We start from the raw sequence: 16,624 nt of genomic DNA, 5'->3' as shown, positions 1-16,624 counted from the left end.
CATTCATATCTATTGATTTCCAGGACATCTCGTTTACTTTATATGGGTCTCACTAGAACTTAAAGTGACTTCAAAGTAATGAAGCTGATTTTCACATGTATGGTATAGACTCTCCCTAATGCCAGCCAAAGACACTTTGCCCCGACTGCTCCCAACTAACTCGTGCATGGGGCTGAAAGTGAGGAATGCAGCGAAGCAGAACTGAAGAAGAGCAAATGTAAAGACCAGACATATTGCACTTTCTGTGACTTGCCCCGCGTTGGGACCTTGTATCAGAGCCTACGAATTCCTGTGGAATCTTTCTAGGCAAGATAATTAATTGCTGTTAGTTTCAGGGAAGAAAATCAGTCTCTTATCTTCTCAGCTCTACTATATTTTGGTAATAATCTCAACTTTTGGAGAAGGTAGCATGGTGTCTAAACGGAGCCTCAGCTCTGGACTCAGACAGACGAAGGTTTAAATCCTAGAGCTTTTGTTGGCTGTGTACTCTTGTATGCACCTTTCCTGTGTTACAGACCTTTCCTGTGCCCTGTTTTTTTCATCTGCAAAATGGGAAATGACTGCAAGGATTAAATGAGATGACGAATGTGAGGACCAAGCCCAGTACTAGGCACACAAATAGATGCAAGTTTCCCTTCCCTTTTTAAGTCAGAGTTTGGATTGTGAACAGCATGTAACTCCCCACCAAGAGCTGACTGACCGAGGGCACTGTTTTCTACAGAGAGAGCTCTTGGTGGCCCTTTGTTGTGACTGTTGATTGAACACATCTGGAATCTATGACAACCGTTTTGCTTTAAGCTCAGCTTGGCCCAAATGTAGGTCTATATAAGGCAGCTTCTATCCTTCGGTTTTTCCCAACACATCATAGCTTGGCCTCAATTTGGGCAGAGGGGTCGGTGTCAAAGGAAATGTACAATGTCTGGGAGGACACTTTTCTTTATATTTCTTCATTGAAAATGCATTAGGAAGCTTTATTATAATGCCTACTTTTCAGATGCTTCCAATGAGTCTGGGAGGTTAAGTGACTTTCCCAAGGTCACAGAGACAATAAGGCGAGAACTTAGGATAAGGTCCCAGGCTTTTTGACAGGGAAGAAAGCAGAGCAGGAGGATTTGCAGTGTTGGAAGATGAGCAGCAGTAGTGTCTGCCTTCCAAAGTCTACTTTGAGTTGACAACATCTACAACAAGTGCTGGACGGCAGGGAGGGGAGGTCCCAGGTAAGTTTCCCTGGGCTTTAGAAACCCTATGTCCAAGCTCTCTGTCCATTAAGTCATTTTCAACTGGGACAGGTAATGAGATATGTTATGTGAATGATATCTCATCACTAATTTTAAAAACCAGTTTGTAAAACACTCCTAGCATCATTTAATCTTTTGGATTTTTTTGTTTTATTTTGATGATTCAAAAGGTATTTTAGAACCAACACTGTCATTCATTTATTCAACAAATATTTATTAATCTACCTATTATATGTCAAGTACTGTTCCAGGTATTGGGAATACAAAAACTCTTCCAAGTGCCACCTGTTCTAACTGTTCTAGTAGTGACAAATTGAGATTTTGGGGGCTAAGAGAGCTAAAAAATAAAAGTCAGCTTTCTCTTTTTTTAACCGTTTAAAGAAGTACAAAACAATTCTAAAGGCAATTCCTTTATGGGATTATTTGGTAACTTTTTTCTTTCTTTTCACCTGAAAAGCTTCCATTTTTCTCTTGCTGCCTTGGTTGACAGGAGGACGCTATTGTTCCCAGGAGGCAATTTTGAGTCCCATCATACCCTGCTGCGTCTCCTCCATGTCCAACGCCAAAGAAGGACTAAAGGAGTGGGTTTCAGCACAGCCCTGATTGGATGCTAAACAGTGAAAGTAGTATGCGCAGGGGACACACACACACACACACACACACACACACACACACACACCCACCCACCCACCCACCCACCCACCCACCCAGAAGGCAGTATTCAACTCCTCTCCTCCAAATCAAAAGCCTAGTGAATGAAATTATGCCCATTACTCAAGTGCAATTACTCTAAGTATGTAAAATTGACAGACTGAATGTAAATCACACATTTGAATATTACATTTCATATTTCAGGACATGCCAGAAGAGTTTTGTTATTGTTGAGTGTAATGTCAGGAGACAAACTTTTTCCGTTTTATCTGTTTTCCATTTATGTCAAGTTGAACACAGGGTTTGACATTTAATATTCTCTCTTCCTTCTCCTCCACATTCAATGCCAAGTGATCGGCCTCAGTCTTGACTGTCCTAAATTTACCCATAGGTAACCTCAGACCAAGAAGTTTTTTAAATTAATATGGAAAAGGAGAAAGAACCTCCAAATAAACCTATACAACTGGTTCTTTGGTTGCTAACAAATGGCCTGGAGAGAAGAGCAGCGGGCGCCAGTGCGTCACGGAAGACATGTGTGGCTGCGGCCGTCCTGCGGGCTCAGGTCTCACCTCGGTGGGAGGCGGGGCGCCCGGGCGCGAGCGGGAGGCGCCGGAAGATAACGGAGGGGAGGTAAGATGGCCGCCAGCTTCAACAAGGCAAACCCGGCGTCGGGCAGCCAGAGGAGAAGGGCGGGTCCTAAGCCTGAGCTCACGGAAACGCAGAAGCAGGAAGTCCGGGAAGCGTTTGACCTCTTCGATGCCGATGGCAGCGGGAAGATCGACGTGAAGGAGCTGAAGGTGGCCGTGAGGGCGCTGGGCTTCGAGCCCGGGAAGGAAGAGATGAAGAAGATGATCTCGGAGGTGGACAAGGAGGGCACGGGGAAGATCGGCTTCAACGACTTCTTGGCCGTGGTGACTCACAAGATGGCCGAGAAGGACACCAAAGAAGAAATCCTGAAGGCGTTCAAGCTCTTTGATGATGACGAAACCGGGAAGATCTCTTTCAAAAACCTGAAGCGCGTGGCCAACGAGCTGGGGGAAAACCTCACCGACGAGGAGCTGCAGGAGATGATCGACGAAGCCGACCTGGATGGTGACGGCGAGGTGAACGAGGACGAGTTCCTGCGGATCATGAAAAAGACCGGCCGTTGTTAACGTGGCTCCAGAAGGGAGGCGACCTGCTGGTTCCCTGCTTGCGTTTTGCTGAGCCCTGACCGAGAGGACAGCGGCTGGCCATCTTTCTCTGTCCCCCACCCCCGTCCCATTTGTCTATTAGATCTATTTCCAAATCTCTAGATCAATTATAGAGTTTGAAAGATACCCACGACACGAGTTTTGGTTTTTCATTTTCAAGAGCAGTCCCAGAGAACATTCGGTTAAAAAAGGGTCCTGAAGACGGAGTCCACAGCCATCTTGCCTCACACTGGTGGATAGCCATCAAACCAAAGGGACAAACAGAGATGTGGTTTCCTTGTCACTTCTTTGGTGGTCTTAAATGACCGTTTCTAATATTCAGGTTATTGTTCTAGCTTGATGAGGTGGAATCTGCCAGCAGGTCACCCCAGCCATTGGTCTCTGCTTAACTGAATACTGGTTTGAAGGAGAACAGTGTCATCTCCTGCTTACCCAGCTCAGGAAAGATGCTATTCTCAACTACAGGCTCGCCTTTGGGTGAATTGTGCTTTGTAGACTATTCTCTGGCTGCATACATGCAAATGTTTCTTCATTTGTGTGTAAGTTATCTACTATGGGTTATCCAGAGCCAGTGTGTAAGGGTACCTCAAAAAGTTCGTGGAAAGATTTGTATTATCTTTCAATTCTATTTTTCCACAAACATTTTGAAGTACCCTCATATTCCTGGGCTACAGAATAAAAATGAAATTTAATATTGGCCCCAGCAAAGTACAATTTGCTTAAGAGATTACGCTAATGATTTTGAGTAAATATTTACAAGAGTAAGATCTTAGTTTAGGAAATTGTAAAAAATGTCTAATAATATTTTAAGCTACTTATCAGTCCTTGGAGAGATCAACTAATGTTTTAGTTATTAGACTACTGTAACATAACCTTAGTCATCTTATTAGTGCTTTATTGCAAGCCACTATCTACTTGCTAATTCTTAGAACATCTTGGTTCTTGGAACTTGATTTCTCTCCCTCCCCCTCATATCTAGATGATGTCAGAGTGTCTGGCACACAAGTAGTTCTCGGTTTTAGAAATCCCAGTAAACTGTTTCACTGTGGCTTGTGTACATGTTAATACTACTTGTTTTCTGCTACAAATTAAGCCTTTCTTGCTTTGAAATAAGAGAAGATACCTGCCCTCTTGAATATCTACAAATCTGAAATTAGAGAAAATTAAATAATGTAATTTTGGGAAGGTAATATAATCTACCTGCTGATATGTAGGCATTGACTAATATTTTGATAATAGGCCACAAAACTTCTAAAGAGGCAAGTTATTTTTGTTACAACTAAACCTAAATTAATCTTCATACAAAGTCCCATTGAGATAAATGCTAAAATTCTGGAAATTTTTTCACTTGCTTTGCCAGCAATTTTACCCTTCAGAGTGTGGTAGATCTAACCAGGGGAACTAGTATTCTGGGCTTAACTCTCATTAACAGAGACTGATTTGTCAAAGCAGCAGTACTAGCTGAAGTGATGGGTATGTGGACATTGGCGTGAGAAAGGATTTTGCTGAGGTGGCTGGCACAGGACAGGGGAACTCACCCAGGCTACAGACACCAACAGTTCACGCTCAAGGTCTTAGTGAGGTCTCAGGGGCAGTCGTGGTGGGAACAGGTGCAACTTGGGCTGACATCTGTGTGAAGGGCCTGATCAGAGGGCAAGGGGAGGAGTGGGTGTTCTGGGGAGATCCTGGCATGCTGTTGGCCAGAGGCTTGGCCTGAGGATCTATATATGGATCAAGGTAGAAATACCAGAAACAAAGAAAGTTGGCAGAAACTGAGAGAAGGGGTCAGAGCCTCAGCCAACTGGACTGGGCTCAGCCTTGGTTCCTGGCTTAGCACAGGACAGAGGCGAAAACCAGGAACCTGGGCTGAAGCCCAGAAGTCAGGCTGGCCACACAGCGAGGAGTTGCACCATAGTACTTAAAGGGGTGCCCTGAGGACACCATCTATCACAAACAAGGGAAAGTAGCTCCAGAATGTTTCTGAATCCCATTCACTGCTAAGGAGGAATCTCAATGCATGATCCCTCTTGCTACTCAGTTGGCTCCACTCTGATGGACAGAGGATAAAGGGGGGAAGGTGTTGCTTTGCCTCCCACAGATTTGTCACCCTTCTTCCCCTGTGTGACAGAGCCACAAAAGATTACTCAAAGCCCATCTCTTCTGAGCAGTGAGAATCCCCGAAGCAGTTAGTCTTCTGGAATCCCCAAGATAGACGCATTCCTTCCTTTTGGGAAATTAACCATGAATTGGGGTTTTCTTCCTGCATTTATTCTCCAGAACAGGAAGTTCCAGAAGAGAACATAGGTGGGGTTATAGTTCAACAAAATAGGCTGGTAACATTCAGTAAAACAAGCAAAGTGACATTCCATAAGGCAATTTAAGCAATACATCAATAAAAGCTTGATCTTAGCAAACATTCCTTCTCCCTATGTAGCTTCCCAGTATCTTTATTTATTTATTTATTTTTAAAATTTTATTTTGTCGATATACATTGTGGTTGATTATTGTTGCCCCTTACCAAAGCCTCCCTCCCTCCTCCCTCTCCTCCCTCCCCCCCAACAATGTCCTTTCTGTTTGCTTGTTGTATCAACTTCAAGTAATTATGGTTGTTATATCTTCTCCCCACCCCGGTTTTTGTGTGTGTGTGTGTGTGTGTGTGTGTGTGTGTGTGTGTGTGTGTGTGTGTGTGTGTGTGAATTTATATATGAATTTTTACATTGGGGAACAGGTATACCTTCGACTTGATGATTTCCATTCCTCTGGGTATATTCCCAGCAGTGGGATAGCTGGGTCATATGGTGGATCTATCTGCAATTGTTTGAGGAACCTCCATACCATTTTCCATAGAGGCTGCACCATTTTGCAGTCCCACCAACAATGTATGAGAGTTCTTTTTTCTCCGCAACCTCACCAGCATTTATCGTTCAGAGTCTTTTGGATTTTAGCCATCCTAACTGGGGTTAGATGGTATCTCAGTGTGGTTTTGATTTGCATTTCCCAGATGCTGAGTGATATTGAGCATTTTTTCATATGTCTGTTGGCCATTTGTATATCTTCCTTAGAGAAATGCCTACTTAGCTCTTTTGCCCATTTTTTAATTGGGTTGCTTGTTTTCTTCTTGTAAAGTTGTTTGAGTTCCTTATATATTCTGGATATTAATCCTTTGTCAGATGTATATTTTGCAAATACTTTCTCCCACTCTGTTGGTTGTCTTTTAACTCTTTTAATTGTTTCTTTTGCTGTGCAGAAGCTTTTTAGTTTGATATAATCCCATTTGTTTATTTATCCTTTGGTTGCCCGTGCTTTTGGGGTCGTATTCATGAAGTCTGTGTCCAGTCCTATTTCCTGAAGTGTTTCTCCTATGTTTTCTTTAAGAAGTTTTATTGTTTCAGGGTGTATATTTAAATCCTTAATCCATTTTGAGCTGATTTTAGTATATGGTGAGAGGTATGGGTCTAGTTTCATTCTCCTGCATATGGATATCCAGTTATCCCAGCACCATTTGCTGAAGAGGCAGTCCCTTCCCCAGTGAATAGGCTGGGTGCCTTTGTCAAAGATCAGATGGCAGTAAGTGTGTGGGTTGATTTCTGGATTCTCTATTCTATTCCATGGATCAGTGTGTCTGTTTTTATGCCAGTACCATACTGTTTTGTTTATTATAGCTTTGTAGTATAGCTTAAAGTCAGGTAGTGTTATGCCTCCAGCTTTATTTTTTTTGCTCAGCATTGCTTTGTCTATGCATGGTCTTTTATTGTTCCATATAAATGTCTGGATAGTTTTTTCCATTTCTGAGAAAAATGTCTTTGGAATTTTGATGGGGATTGCATTGAATTTGTATATCACTTTGGGTAGTATGGACATTTTCACTATGTTGATTCTTCCAATCCAAGAGCATGGGATATCTTTCCATCTTCTTGTATCCTCTCTAATTTCTCTCAGCAGCGGTTTGTAGTTCTCATTATAGAGATTTTTCACCTCCTTGGTTAACTCAATTCCTAAGTATTTTATTTTTTTGGTGGCTATGGCAGGCTTTCTTGATTTCTCGTTCTGCATGTTCACTATTGGAGAAAAGAAATGCTACTGATTTTTGTGTGTTGATTTTGTATCCTGCTACTGTGCTGAAATCATTTATCAATTCCAGCAGTTTTTTTGTAGAGGTTTTAGGCTGTTCGATATATAGGATCATGTCATCTGCAAACAGGTACAGTTTGACTTCTTCTTTTCCAATCTGGATGCCCTTTATTTCCTTCTCTTCTCTGATTGCTCTGGCTAGTACTTCCAACACTATGTTGAATAGGAGTGGTGAGAGTGGGCATCCTTGTCTAGCTCCTGTTTTTAAAGGAAAAGCTTTCAGCTTTTCCCCATTCAGGATGATATTTGCAGTGGGTTTGTCATATATGGCTTTAATTATGTTGAGATACTTTCCCTCTATGCCTAACTTATAGAGGGTCTTTTTCATGAATGAGTGCTGAATTTTATCAAATGCTTTTTCAGCATCTATAGAGATGATCATATGGTCCTTGTGTTTGAGTTTATTAATATGGTGTATCACATTTATTGATTTGCATATGTTGAACAAACCTTGCATCCCTGGGATGAATCCTAGTTGATTGTGGTGAATAATTTTACGTATGTGTTGCTGTATTCTGTTTGCTAGTATTTTAGTGAGGATTTTTGCATCTATAGTCATCAAGGATATCGGCCTGTAGTTTTCTTTTTTGGTTATATCTTTACCTGGTTTTGGTATCAGGATGATGTTTGCTTCATAGAATAAGTTTGGGAGATTTGCGTCCACCGGTCGTCACAGTCCACCGGTTTGAGACTATTGACTAACTAAGATGTTGCTGTGGTTGCCAATTTGGTATGGCTACCTCCGTGACTGCTCAGTTGGCCTCTAGTGCCTTGTGTGTGTGTTTGCCTCTGGTCTTGGGCCTCTCCAGGAAGCCACCTCTCTGGTCAGCTTGGACTCTGTTGGGCTGCTGGATCACGGGGCGGTACCGCAGGGTGTGTGGTCCCTGCTGAGCCTCCACTTCCCGTGCAGGACTTCTCCAAGTTCCATGCGCTCTGGCCCTGGCTGCTGGATCACGCAGTGGCGGCCCCACAGGGTGTGTGGTTTCTGTCGAGTCTCCGCCTCCCTAGCCAGACGTCTCCCCGCTCTGTGCACACTGGGCTGGGCTGCGACATGTCTTCTGCAACCTTCGTCTATTAGCCGGGCCTTCAAGACCCTGCTTGGCACCGCCTCGCCCAGGAAGCCTACCAGGTTTCTGCTAAGCACAGATGACCGGTCGCTCTGGGTGCCTTTGTAGCACTGTGTAGATCTTTCTCGGGACTTATCACCTTCCTCCTGGTATCGCGGTTATTTGTATACTTCTCTTATCTCCCACACCAGAGCATGAGCTCCTTGGGGGAGGAGCCCGCAGTACACGGTTCACCTTTGAATCCCCCCGGTGCGGACCAACTCTGGTGCCTGCCCGCAGTCAGCTCTCTGACAGGTTCAAGCGAACTCAGGAACTCTCCGACCACACTATTCCTGACCAGAAATCGGTTAGGCATTTTTCCAAACTGGAGGCTGCAGAGATGGTATCTGCCTCCTGGTAACCGGAAGTTTACCGGGGGGCTGGAGCCCAGGGTGCGGTGGAGTGACAGTTAGCCCAGCCCGTACTTCCTTGCCCTCCTGACGCTGGCCGGGGATGCCCCACGCCGCCAGTCCCGCCAGAGAACTGTGGAGGGAGTGGGAGGGGAGGCCGGCCTGCAGGCCCTGGGAAGCCCCGCGCCGGGGCAAGCAAGTGGGAAGGTTCAGTGAGGAGCCGAGTTGGGCGAGGAGGACAGGCTTGGCTGAGCTGGGCTGGAGCCGCCACCACCTGAGAAAATGGAGGCAGCCCCGGGGCCGGTGAGTGGCCCGGTGGGGCAGGCAGAAGCTGGGCGGGTGTCTGCCCCCCGAGCAGGGCCGGGCCGGGGGTCACTCACGGGGCTGTGCCGGGCTGGGTGGCTCCCTCTCTGCCTCTGCGTCGTTGCCGTCTCTGTCCTCCCCAGTATCTTTACATATCAGTAATTTTTCTGTCTTTGAACCAGCGACCTTGTTGTGTTACAATTCTTTATCTTACAACAGAGACTATAGCCTGGGAAAACTTTCCTGTTTTTTGCCAGGTCTACATTTTATTTGTGCTTTTAAGAAGTTAGACTAAACCTGAAAGTATAAGAAACTAGGCCCTGTGAAATATATTTGCTTTATAGCATACTCCACAGGAAGGTGGGTAGACTAGAACAGGCCTAAACTGACATTTGAATTTTAAGAGAAATTAATCATACACTGGCAGGGTCAGACATGTATCCTAGTCTTTACAAAAGTAGAACACAAAAAATGGAAAGAAAAATTATAAACACCTTTTTGCAGATGGAGAAATGCAGCTATAAAGGTTGGGAAGAACTAAAAATGTGATTGTCACTGGGCTATCACAAGTGGTCCCTTTAAAGAAGCAGGAAGCTTACCAAAGAAACCCATGTGACTGTACAGACCTCAATCATGAGCTCTTGCTTCCTAATGATACATGTAACGGATGAAAAGCAGAGCATATGAAAGTATGACAGTATCCATTTGTATTAATATATTATCAAGAAAGCTAATGCCTCAAATGAGCAGAGGACATTAAAGGTTTTTTTTTTCTCTTAAAGATATATTAGCTACATTTAAAACAAGAAAATATAGGAAGGGACAGGCCGAACTCTTGAGATTGTTGGAAGTTGGTTTCCATGAGAAGTAGACTCTGATTTCTGTGTAGGAAATTAATTCGAGTGTACTTTCTGGATCACGTGGCTGGAGGAGGGAAGAAACCAGGACTGGGCATAGAAAGAAGGTGAGCTGTGACCTGATTACAACAAAGGCTTCAGCTGATCCCATGGGGAGCTCTGGAGCTAGGATGGCTGGCACTGTGGAGATGTCCCCACACTGGGACAAGGAAGTTAGGACTTTAACACTCTCGGCACCTGGGGGACCGAGTGCTTTAGTTGTAAAGTGCAGGGGTGGGGGGTGGAGGGTGGAATCTGGTCAGTGCCCCAAAGCTTCCACTACAGTCCACCACCACGTAGATCCTCTGGCCTTGTATCAGTTCTGGGAGAGAAGCTAATTCAGGATTTTGATGGACCTCTCTTCCTGAGGGAGACTTATAAAAGGAATTTACAGTTTTAGCCCCTGCCACAGCAGCTGGCGTTAAGGATACAAGGGTGCACATCATCAACCTCAGATATCTGATCTAGATCGCCCTCTCCCTCAGCTAGCACCTCCGCTGATGTATGTGGCTTTCCTGGTGGGATACCTCAGGTACTCACCCCTGAGAGGTCTGAGCCCACGTCACCACACCTTTCTTAGGCTGTGTCTGCTGTATTTATCCCCTTTACCCTTAACTCTGGGCAAAGGAGTACCAAGAGGCACTTGAGTGCATTGCTTGGGTGCCAGACAAGCTCTTCCCCTCCTCTTCCTGCAGCTCTACCTCCTCCTGGTGACCAGAGTAATCCTGGATGGTGATTCCTTTCCTTGATTGTTGCTCTCTCAGCATGAGGACCCCACCATGACTGGGTGGGACTCTTGCTGTGCCCACTGAAGCATTCCCCCTCTCGGGCCAAGATCTCCAAATGCACAGAATCCATGGTTGTGGGGTGGGAAGCCCAAATTAAAGAGCAGATGAATGGGAGCTGTGGTAAGAACTACTTCCACCTTGGTTTGCTGGACCCATGTGCTCTACCTAAGGTACCACACCATATAATGGTCATTGATTTAGAGTATATGCTGCATCCTGGAGTACTGCCAACACATCCTCACTGGTTATCATGCCAAAGGTGGCCCCTCAGATGCATTTTAGACTTTTTCATTGCTCTCTCAGGTTGAAAACTTCAGCATGTTACAGGACCAGTGGATTTCGTGGTCGTATGCCCACTGCTGCATCTCCTTTCCTGTAAAGTAGGTCCTTAGGTCCAATGGGATATTATGTGGAATCCTGGGTTAATAGACTAAATATTCAGATATGGAGCAAGCTGAAGCTCTGCAAACAGGAACAGCAAACCCATGACTGCAATAATTGTCAAGTTCAGTCAAGATGAGTCTCTGCTTTTTCCAGGATAGAAGGGGTCCAATGTAGACTACTTGACACCAAGAGGCTAGCTGGTCTCCTTAAGGGACAGTGCTGTTCTGCATTTAGCAGCAGCAATAAATATATCATCCCTGGTGAATGAGGCCTTTTGCTGTTGGGCTCATGCATAGCCTCCACCTCTGCCACAATGACTATTCCATCCCTGTGCTTATTGTGCCAGCACTAGGCGCAACAACCAACTGAGGTAAATAGGCCTTAATATGAGGTTTTTCGTTTATCTAGCTAGGAATTAGGCTATGTTCACTGTTTACTGTAGCTGTGATGTCAGAGGTTAAAATTTCCTCTGGTGTCCTTGTTTTTTTCTCTCCTGTTGTATTTGGTTTTCCCCAGAATCTCCCTAAATAGTGTCTGAGGCTTGTAGTTCTTTTTGCTGTAACTGCCCGTTGTTATACAGGAGCTCTACTGGTGCGGTGGTGAGGCGGGGGTTGGGAGTAAGTGTTCCACTGTCCTCTGATTAGGTCTCAGTCTTTCAGTGAGCCTGAGTTGGATATTTCTCTTCTCCTTCCCCCCCACCCCTACAGCTGCCTGGAGTTGGGTGTATCCAACCCCCTAGGTTGGTTTGGCTTTGGTAAAACCCCAGTTTATTAGTCTCTGGTAAAGTGGTTTCTCTGTAGCCAGGCCTTGTTAAAGAGAACAGGGAGCTCTGGGAGGATTTCAGAAGGGCCACATGCCCCCTTCCCCTGCTGGAAGCACAAGGGGGGTTTTCTTGATCCTCACCCTGAGTCCCTGGTGGAGCTCCTGACACAGGGTCCCCTGGATTTTTAACTCTCGACCTAGTCCACACTGAGCCTCCAAAATATGTCAGTTGTAAAGTATTTCTACTGCTAATGGCTTCAGCTACAGCCTTCTCCACCTGGGCGTCTGCTGCCAGTAACCTGTGATTCTCTGTGTCTGCCTGTTGGTCTCTCCAGTATGGGGGAAAGTGATTTACCCCATGACCTCAATTCTCTGATGGATCTAAGAAGAGGTGTTGATTTACAGTTTGTTCAGGTACTTTCTCTGTTTTTTTCTTTCTTTTTTTATAAAAAGTTTGATCTTATTTATTTGTTACTCTTTAAAAATCTTATTTTTACTACACTCTGAAGTAGAAGCTCTCAGAGAGGACAGCCTACATCTCTGGGCAATCTGTTCCTGGCATTTTTCTTTGACCTCTTTTATTCTCTTGGTCAAAAGTTGAGCATATTCTGCAGCCTCTTTCTTGTTTTTCTTAGTGCACTGTTTCTTCAGAGTATCATGCCAGCCTGTATTGTGGGTTGTGTGGAGTAACAAGACACTGAATCTCGGGTGCGTTGGTCCCAGGTTTCTCACCTTCTTAAGGGCTTTCTCACATCATATCGGTGGACATCATCTTCTTTAGAGAGACTGAGAAGTTTGAGGATTCTGCGAGCTCTTTTGAGCCCCAGACGATGAGGCACCATGGTATCAGTCAGTCCAGGAATATCCTTCTCTCCTCTTTTTACAATAACCAAACTGAGAACGCTCTGACTGGCATCTATGGTGCAACCCCGATCAGATTTGCGCTTTCTTTCTCCAGCTCTCTTTGGCCTGTAACAGGAATGGCCCTTACTCAGTAGCCATGGACATGGCCTGGGCCAAGATACTCTGCTTCATGGGGAAAGCTTGTTTGCTGTTTCAACCACTGACTCGGACCACGTAACCCTTCCAGTCTTCACCCAGAGTGTCAGCAGCAGCTCCTGCAGCCATACGCTTCTCATACAAAGTACGAAGTTTGCGTTCATTGTCCACTTCCATGAGTTTCTGGCAGCCAGTGGCTGGGAAGGGGATGCTCACCTTCATCTTGAAGCAGCTCATCACCTCTGAGGTGCCACAAAAAAGAGTGTTCAACTATTTTCTTATTTTGGAGACAGAAATGACAGCTTCTAAGGTCCTTACATGTTGGACTCAAGCTTACACTGTCATTTCAATTTCAGTTTCTAATTGCACATAGCAATTGTTCAATGCATATATAGAAACATAATTTATTTTTGTATGTTTATCTTGTTTCCTACTACCTTGCTGAATTCACCTGTTAGTTGCATGAGTTTTTGTAGATTCCTTGAGATATCCTATATGCACAATCATGTCATCTGTACATAAGGGCAGTTTTATTTATTTCTTTGTAGTCTGTATTCCTTTATTTCCTTTTCCGGCTTTATGGCACTGGCAAGAGCTTCCAGCACTAGGTTGAATAAGAGTGGTAAGAGTGGAAATCCTCTCTTTGTTGCTGATTTTAGAGGGGAAATATTCAGTCTTTCTCCATAGAGTATAATGTTAGCTGTAGGTTTTTTCTAGATGCTCTTTAAAAAGTTGAAGTTACCCTGTATTCCTGTTCAGAGAGTTTTTTAAAAATCATGAACAGGTGTTGAATTTGGTCAAATGCTTTTTTGCATGGATTAGTGATTATGCGATTTTTCTTCTTTAGTTATTATGGCAGATTATATTGATTGATTTTCCATTATTGAACCAGCCTGCATTCCTGGAATAAACCCCACTTGGTCATAGTGTATAATTCTTTTTATATGAGTATGTTGCTGAATTCTATTTGTTAATTTTTTGCTAAGGAGTTTTGCATCTATGTTCATGAGGGATTGGGCCAGCAGTTTCCTTTTCTTGTGATGTCTTTGTGTTTTGGTATTAAGGTAATATTAGCATCATAAAGTGAATTGGAAAGTGTTCCCTTGTATTTTATAGAAGAGACTGTGTAGAATTGGTGTTAATTCTTCTTTAAAAGCTTGTTGGAATTCTCCAGTGAAACTGTATGGGCCTACATATTTCTTTGGGGGGGGCTTTAAATTACATCTTTAATTTTCTTAGTAGAAATAGGCGATCCAAGTTATCTTTTTCATATTGGGTGAGTTGTAGTAGTTTGTGATTTATGAGGAATTGATCCATTTCATTTGAGGTGTAAAAATTTTTTTTTTTTTTGTCTTTTTCGTGACTGGCACTCGGCCAATGAGTGCACCGGCCATTCCCATATAGGATCCGAACCCGCGGCGGGAGCGTCGCCGCGCTCCCAGCGCCGCAATCCCCCGAGTGCGTCACGGGCTCGGCCCTTGAGGTGTAAAATTTATTTGTGTAGTGTTACACAAATAAATATTGTGTAGTGTTACTGGTAATGTTCTCTTGCTATCTTTTTTAGGTCTACATGGCATAGGGTGATAGTCCTGTTTTTATTCCTAATATTAATAACTTGTGTCTTCTCTCTCTCTCTTTTTCTTTCTTTCTTTTTTTTTTTTCTGGTCAGTCTTTCTAGAAATTTATCAATTTTGTTGGCTTTTTTCAAAGAATCAGCTCCCTGTTTCATGAATTTTCTCTGTTATTTTTCTGCTTCCAATTTCATTGATTTATTTACTATTTCTGTTTATTATTTCTTTCCTTCTGCTCACTGTGGGTTTATTTTGCTTTTCATTTTCTAGGTTCTTGAGGTGGACACATACATTATTCATTTGGGATTTTCCTCTTTTTTCAATATATGCATTTAGTATTCTAAATTTTCTTCTCAACTTTAGATGTGTCCCACAAATTTTGATATGTTGTTTTTAAATTTTCATTCAGTTCAATGTATTTTTCAAATTTCTCTTCAGTCCTCTTCTTTGACCTATCTGTTATTTAAAAGTGTGTTGTTTAGTTTCCAAGTGTTTATATTTTCCTATTATCTTTCTGTTATTGATTTCAGTTTGATTCCATTGTGGTCAGAGAGCACACTCTGTATGGTTTTAGTTCTTTCAAATTTGTAGAGGTTCACTTCATGGCTCTGGATATGGTTTATATTAGTATATATTCCATGCGCACTTGAAAAGTAAGTGTTGTTGGGTGGAGTGTTCTACAAACGATGGTTAGATTCTATTGGTTGATGGTCTTGTTGAGTTTTTCTATAACTCTGCTGATTTTCTGTCTAGTTGTTCTAACAATTATTGAGAGAAAGGTGTTGATGTCTTCAACTTGAATTGTGGATTTATCTATTTCTCCCTTCAGTTCTATTAATTTTTGCTTCATATATTTTGTAGCTCTGTTGTTTGGTGCACACATATTCAGGATTGCTATAACTTTTTGGTAAAATGATGCTTTTGTCACTATATATCATCTTTCTCTATTCCAAGTAATTTTATATGCCCTGAAGTCTATGTTATCCTGATATAAATATAACTACTCTGCTTTCCTTTGATTGGTGTTTGCATCTTTTTCTATCCTTTTACTTTCAAATTGCCTGTATCATTTTATTTAAAATGAATTTCTTACAGATGCCATATAGTAGGTCATATTTTTAATCTACTCTATCTATCTCTGTCTTTCTTGATGTACTCAGACCATTTGTATTTAATATAAAAATTGATATAAGGGCTTAAATATGCTATTTTATTTTTCACTTTCTCTTTGTTCTCTCCATTTTTCATTTCTCTGTTTTTTCTCCTGTCTTCATATTGGTTACTTACTCTATCTATCTCTGTCTTTCTTGATGTACTCAGACCATTTGTATTTAATATAAAAATTGATATAAGGGCTTAAATATGCTATTTTATTTTTCACTTTCTCTTTGTTCTCTCCATTTTTCATTTCTCTGTTTTTTTTTCCTGTCTTCATATTGGTTACTGAACACTCTTTATCATTCCATTTTGATTTATCTATAATGTTTCTGAGTATATCTCTTTGTATAGCTTTTTTAGTGGTTGCTCTAGGTGGGACATTATATATACATAACTTATCACAGTATACTGGTGTCATTTTACCAGTCCAGATGAAGTATAGAAACCTTTCCTCCTTTTAGATCCCTTTACTTTACCCCATTTATAATGTAATTGTCTTAAATATTTCTTCTACATACATTTAGAACAAGATTAGTGTTGTAATTTATGTTTGGCCATCAAATAATTTAGAAAATTCAAGAGGAGAAGAAAAGGTTATTGTATATACCCATATTTTTGATTACTGTGTTGTTTTTCCTTCTTGATGGCTCACAGTTTCTTCTTTTACCATTTCCTTTTTGCTTAGAGAACTTTCCTAGCCATTCATTTCAGGTAGATCTGCTTGTGACAAATTCTCTAAGTTTTCTTTCCTCTGAAAATGTCTTATTTCTCACCTTCATTCCTGAAGGATATTGTCACTTTTTGTCACTAGGTATAGGATTCTAGACTTGTAGTTATTTTCTTTTGGCACTTTTGTAAGCATGCGGTGTGCTGTCAAAATTAAAACTAAATAAAATAAAAATGAATGTGCTCCTATGCTACATTCATAAAAGTGCAATTCGCTGATGAGGAGGAAGGCCCATCTTTGTAATCTGGGGGACTGTGCTCACCTCTGGGTATTACATCTGAAAAGAAATTACAGAAATCGAGGTATTGAGAGCAGTGAGATAAATATGGTGAATGGTTACAAAACCACATCTGAAGAGAAATGATTT

The 16,624-nt window shown here is 42.5% G+C and overlaps 1 protein-coding gene and 1 pseudogene across 1 annotated transcript; one reads left to right on the top strand and one right to left on the bottom strand.

The window, feature by feature from the left end:
- The first annotated feature begins 2,524 nt into the window (after positions 1-2,524).
- CETN1 (centrin 1) lies at positions 2,525-3,043 on the top strand. The gene has a single exon (XM_063076626.1). It carries the CDS (start codon positions 2,525-2,527, stop codon positions 3,041-3,043), a length of 519 nt encoding a protein of 172 aa, XP_062932696.1.
- Positions 3,044-12,273: 9,230 nt separating this feature from the next.
- Positions 12,274-13,023, bottom strand: LOC134361589 (small ribosomal subunit protein eS6-like; annotated as a pseudogene).
- Between the last annotated feature and the right edge of the window lie 3,601 nt (positions 13,024-16,624).

The sequence above is a fragment of the Cynocephalus volans genome, chromosome 13 (genome assembly GCF_027409185.1).
Source record: "Cynocephalus volans isolate mCynVol1 chromosome 13, mCynVol1.pri, whole genome shotgun sequence".
Classification (NCBI taxonomy): Eukaryota; Metazoa; Chordata; class Mammalia; order Dermoptera; family Cynocephalidae; genus Cynocephalus; species Cynocephalus volans.
Note: the sequence above shows the minus strand (reverse complement) of the source record. Positions and strands in the feature narration are given on the sequence as shown.

Coding starts and splice junctions, on each gene's coding strand:
- CETN1 (XM_063076626.1), top strand. CDS start 2,525: ATGGCCGCCAGCTTCAACAAGGCAAACCCGGCGTCGGGCAGCCAGAGG.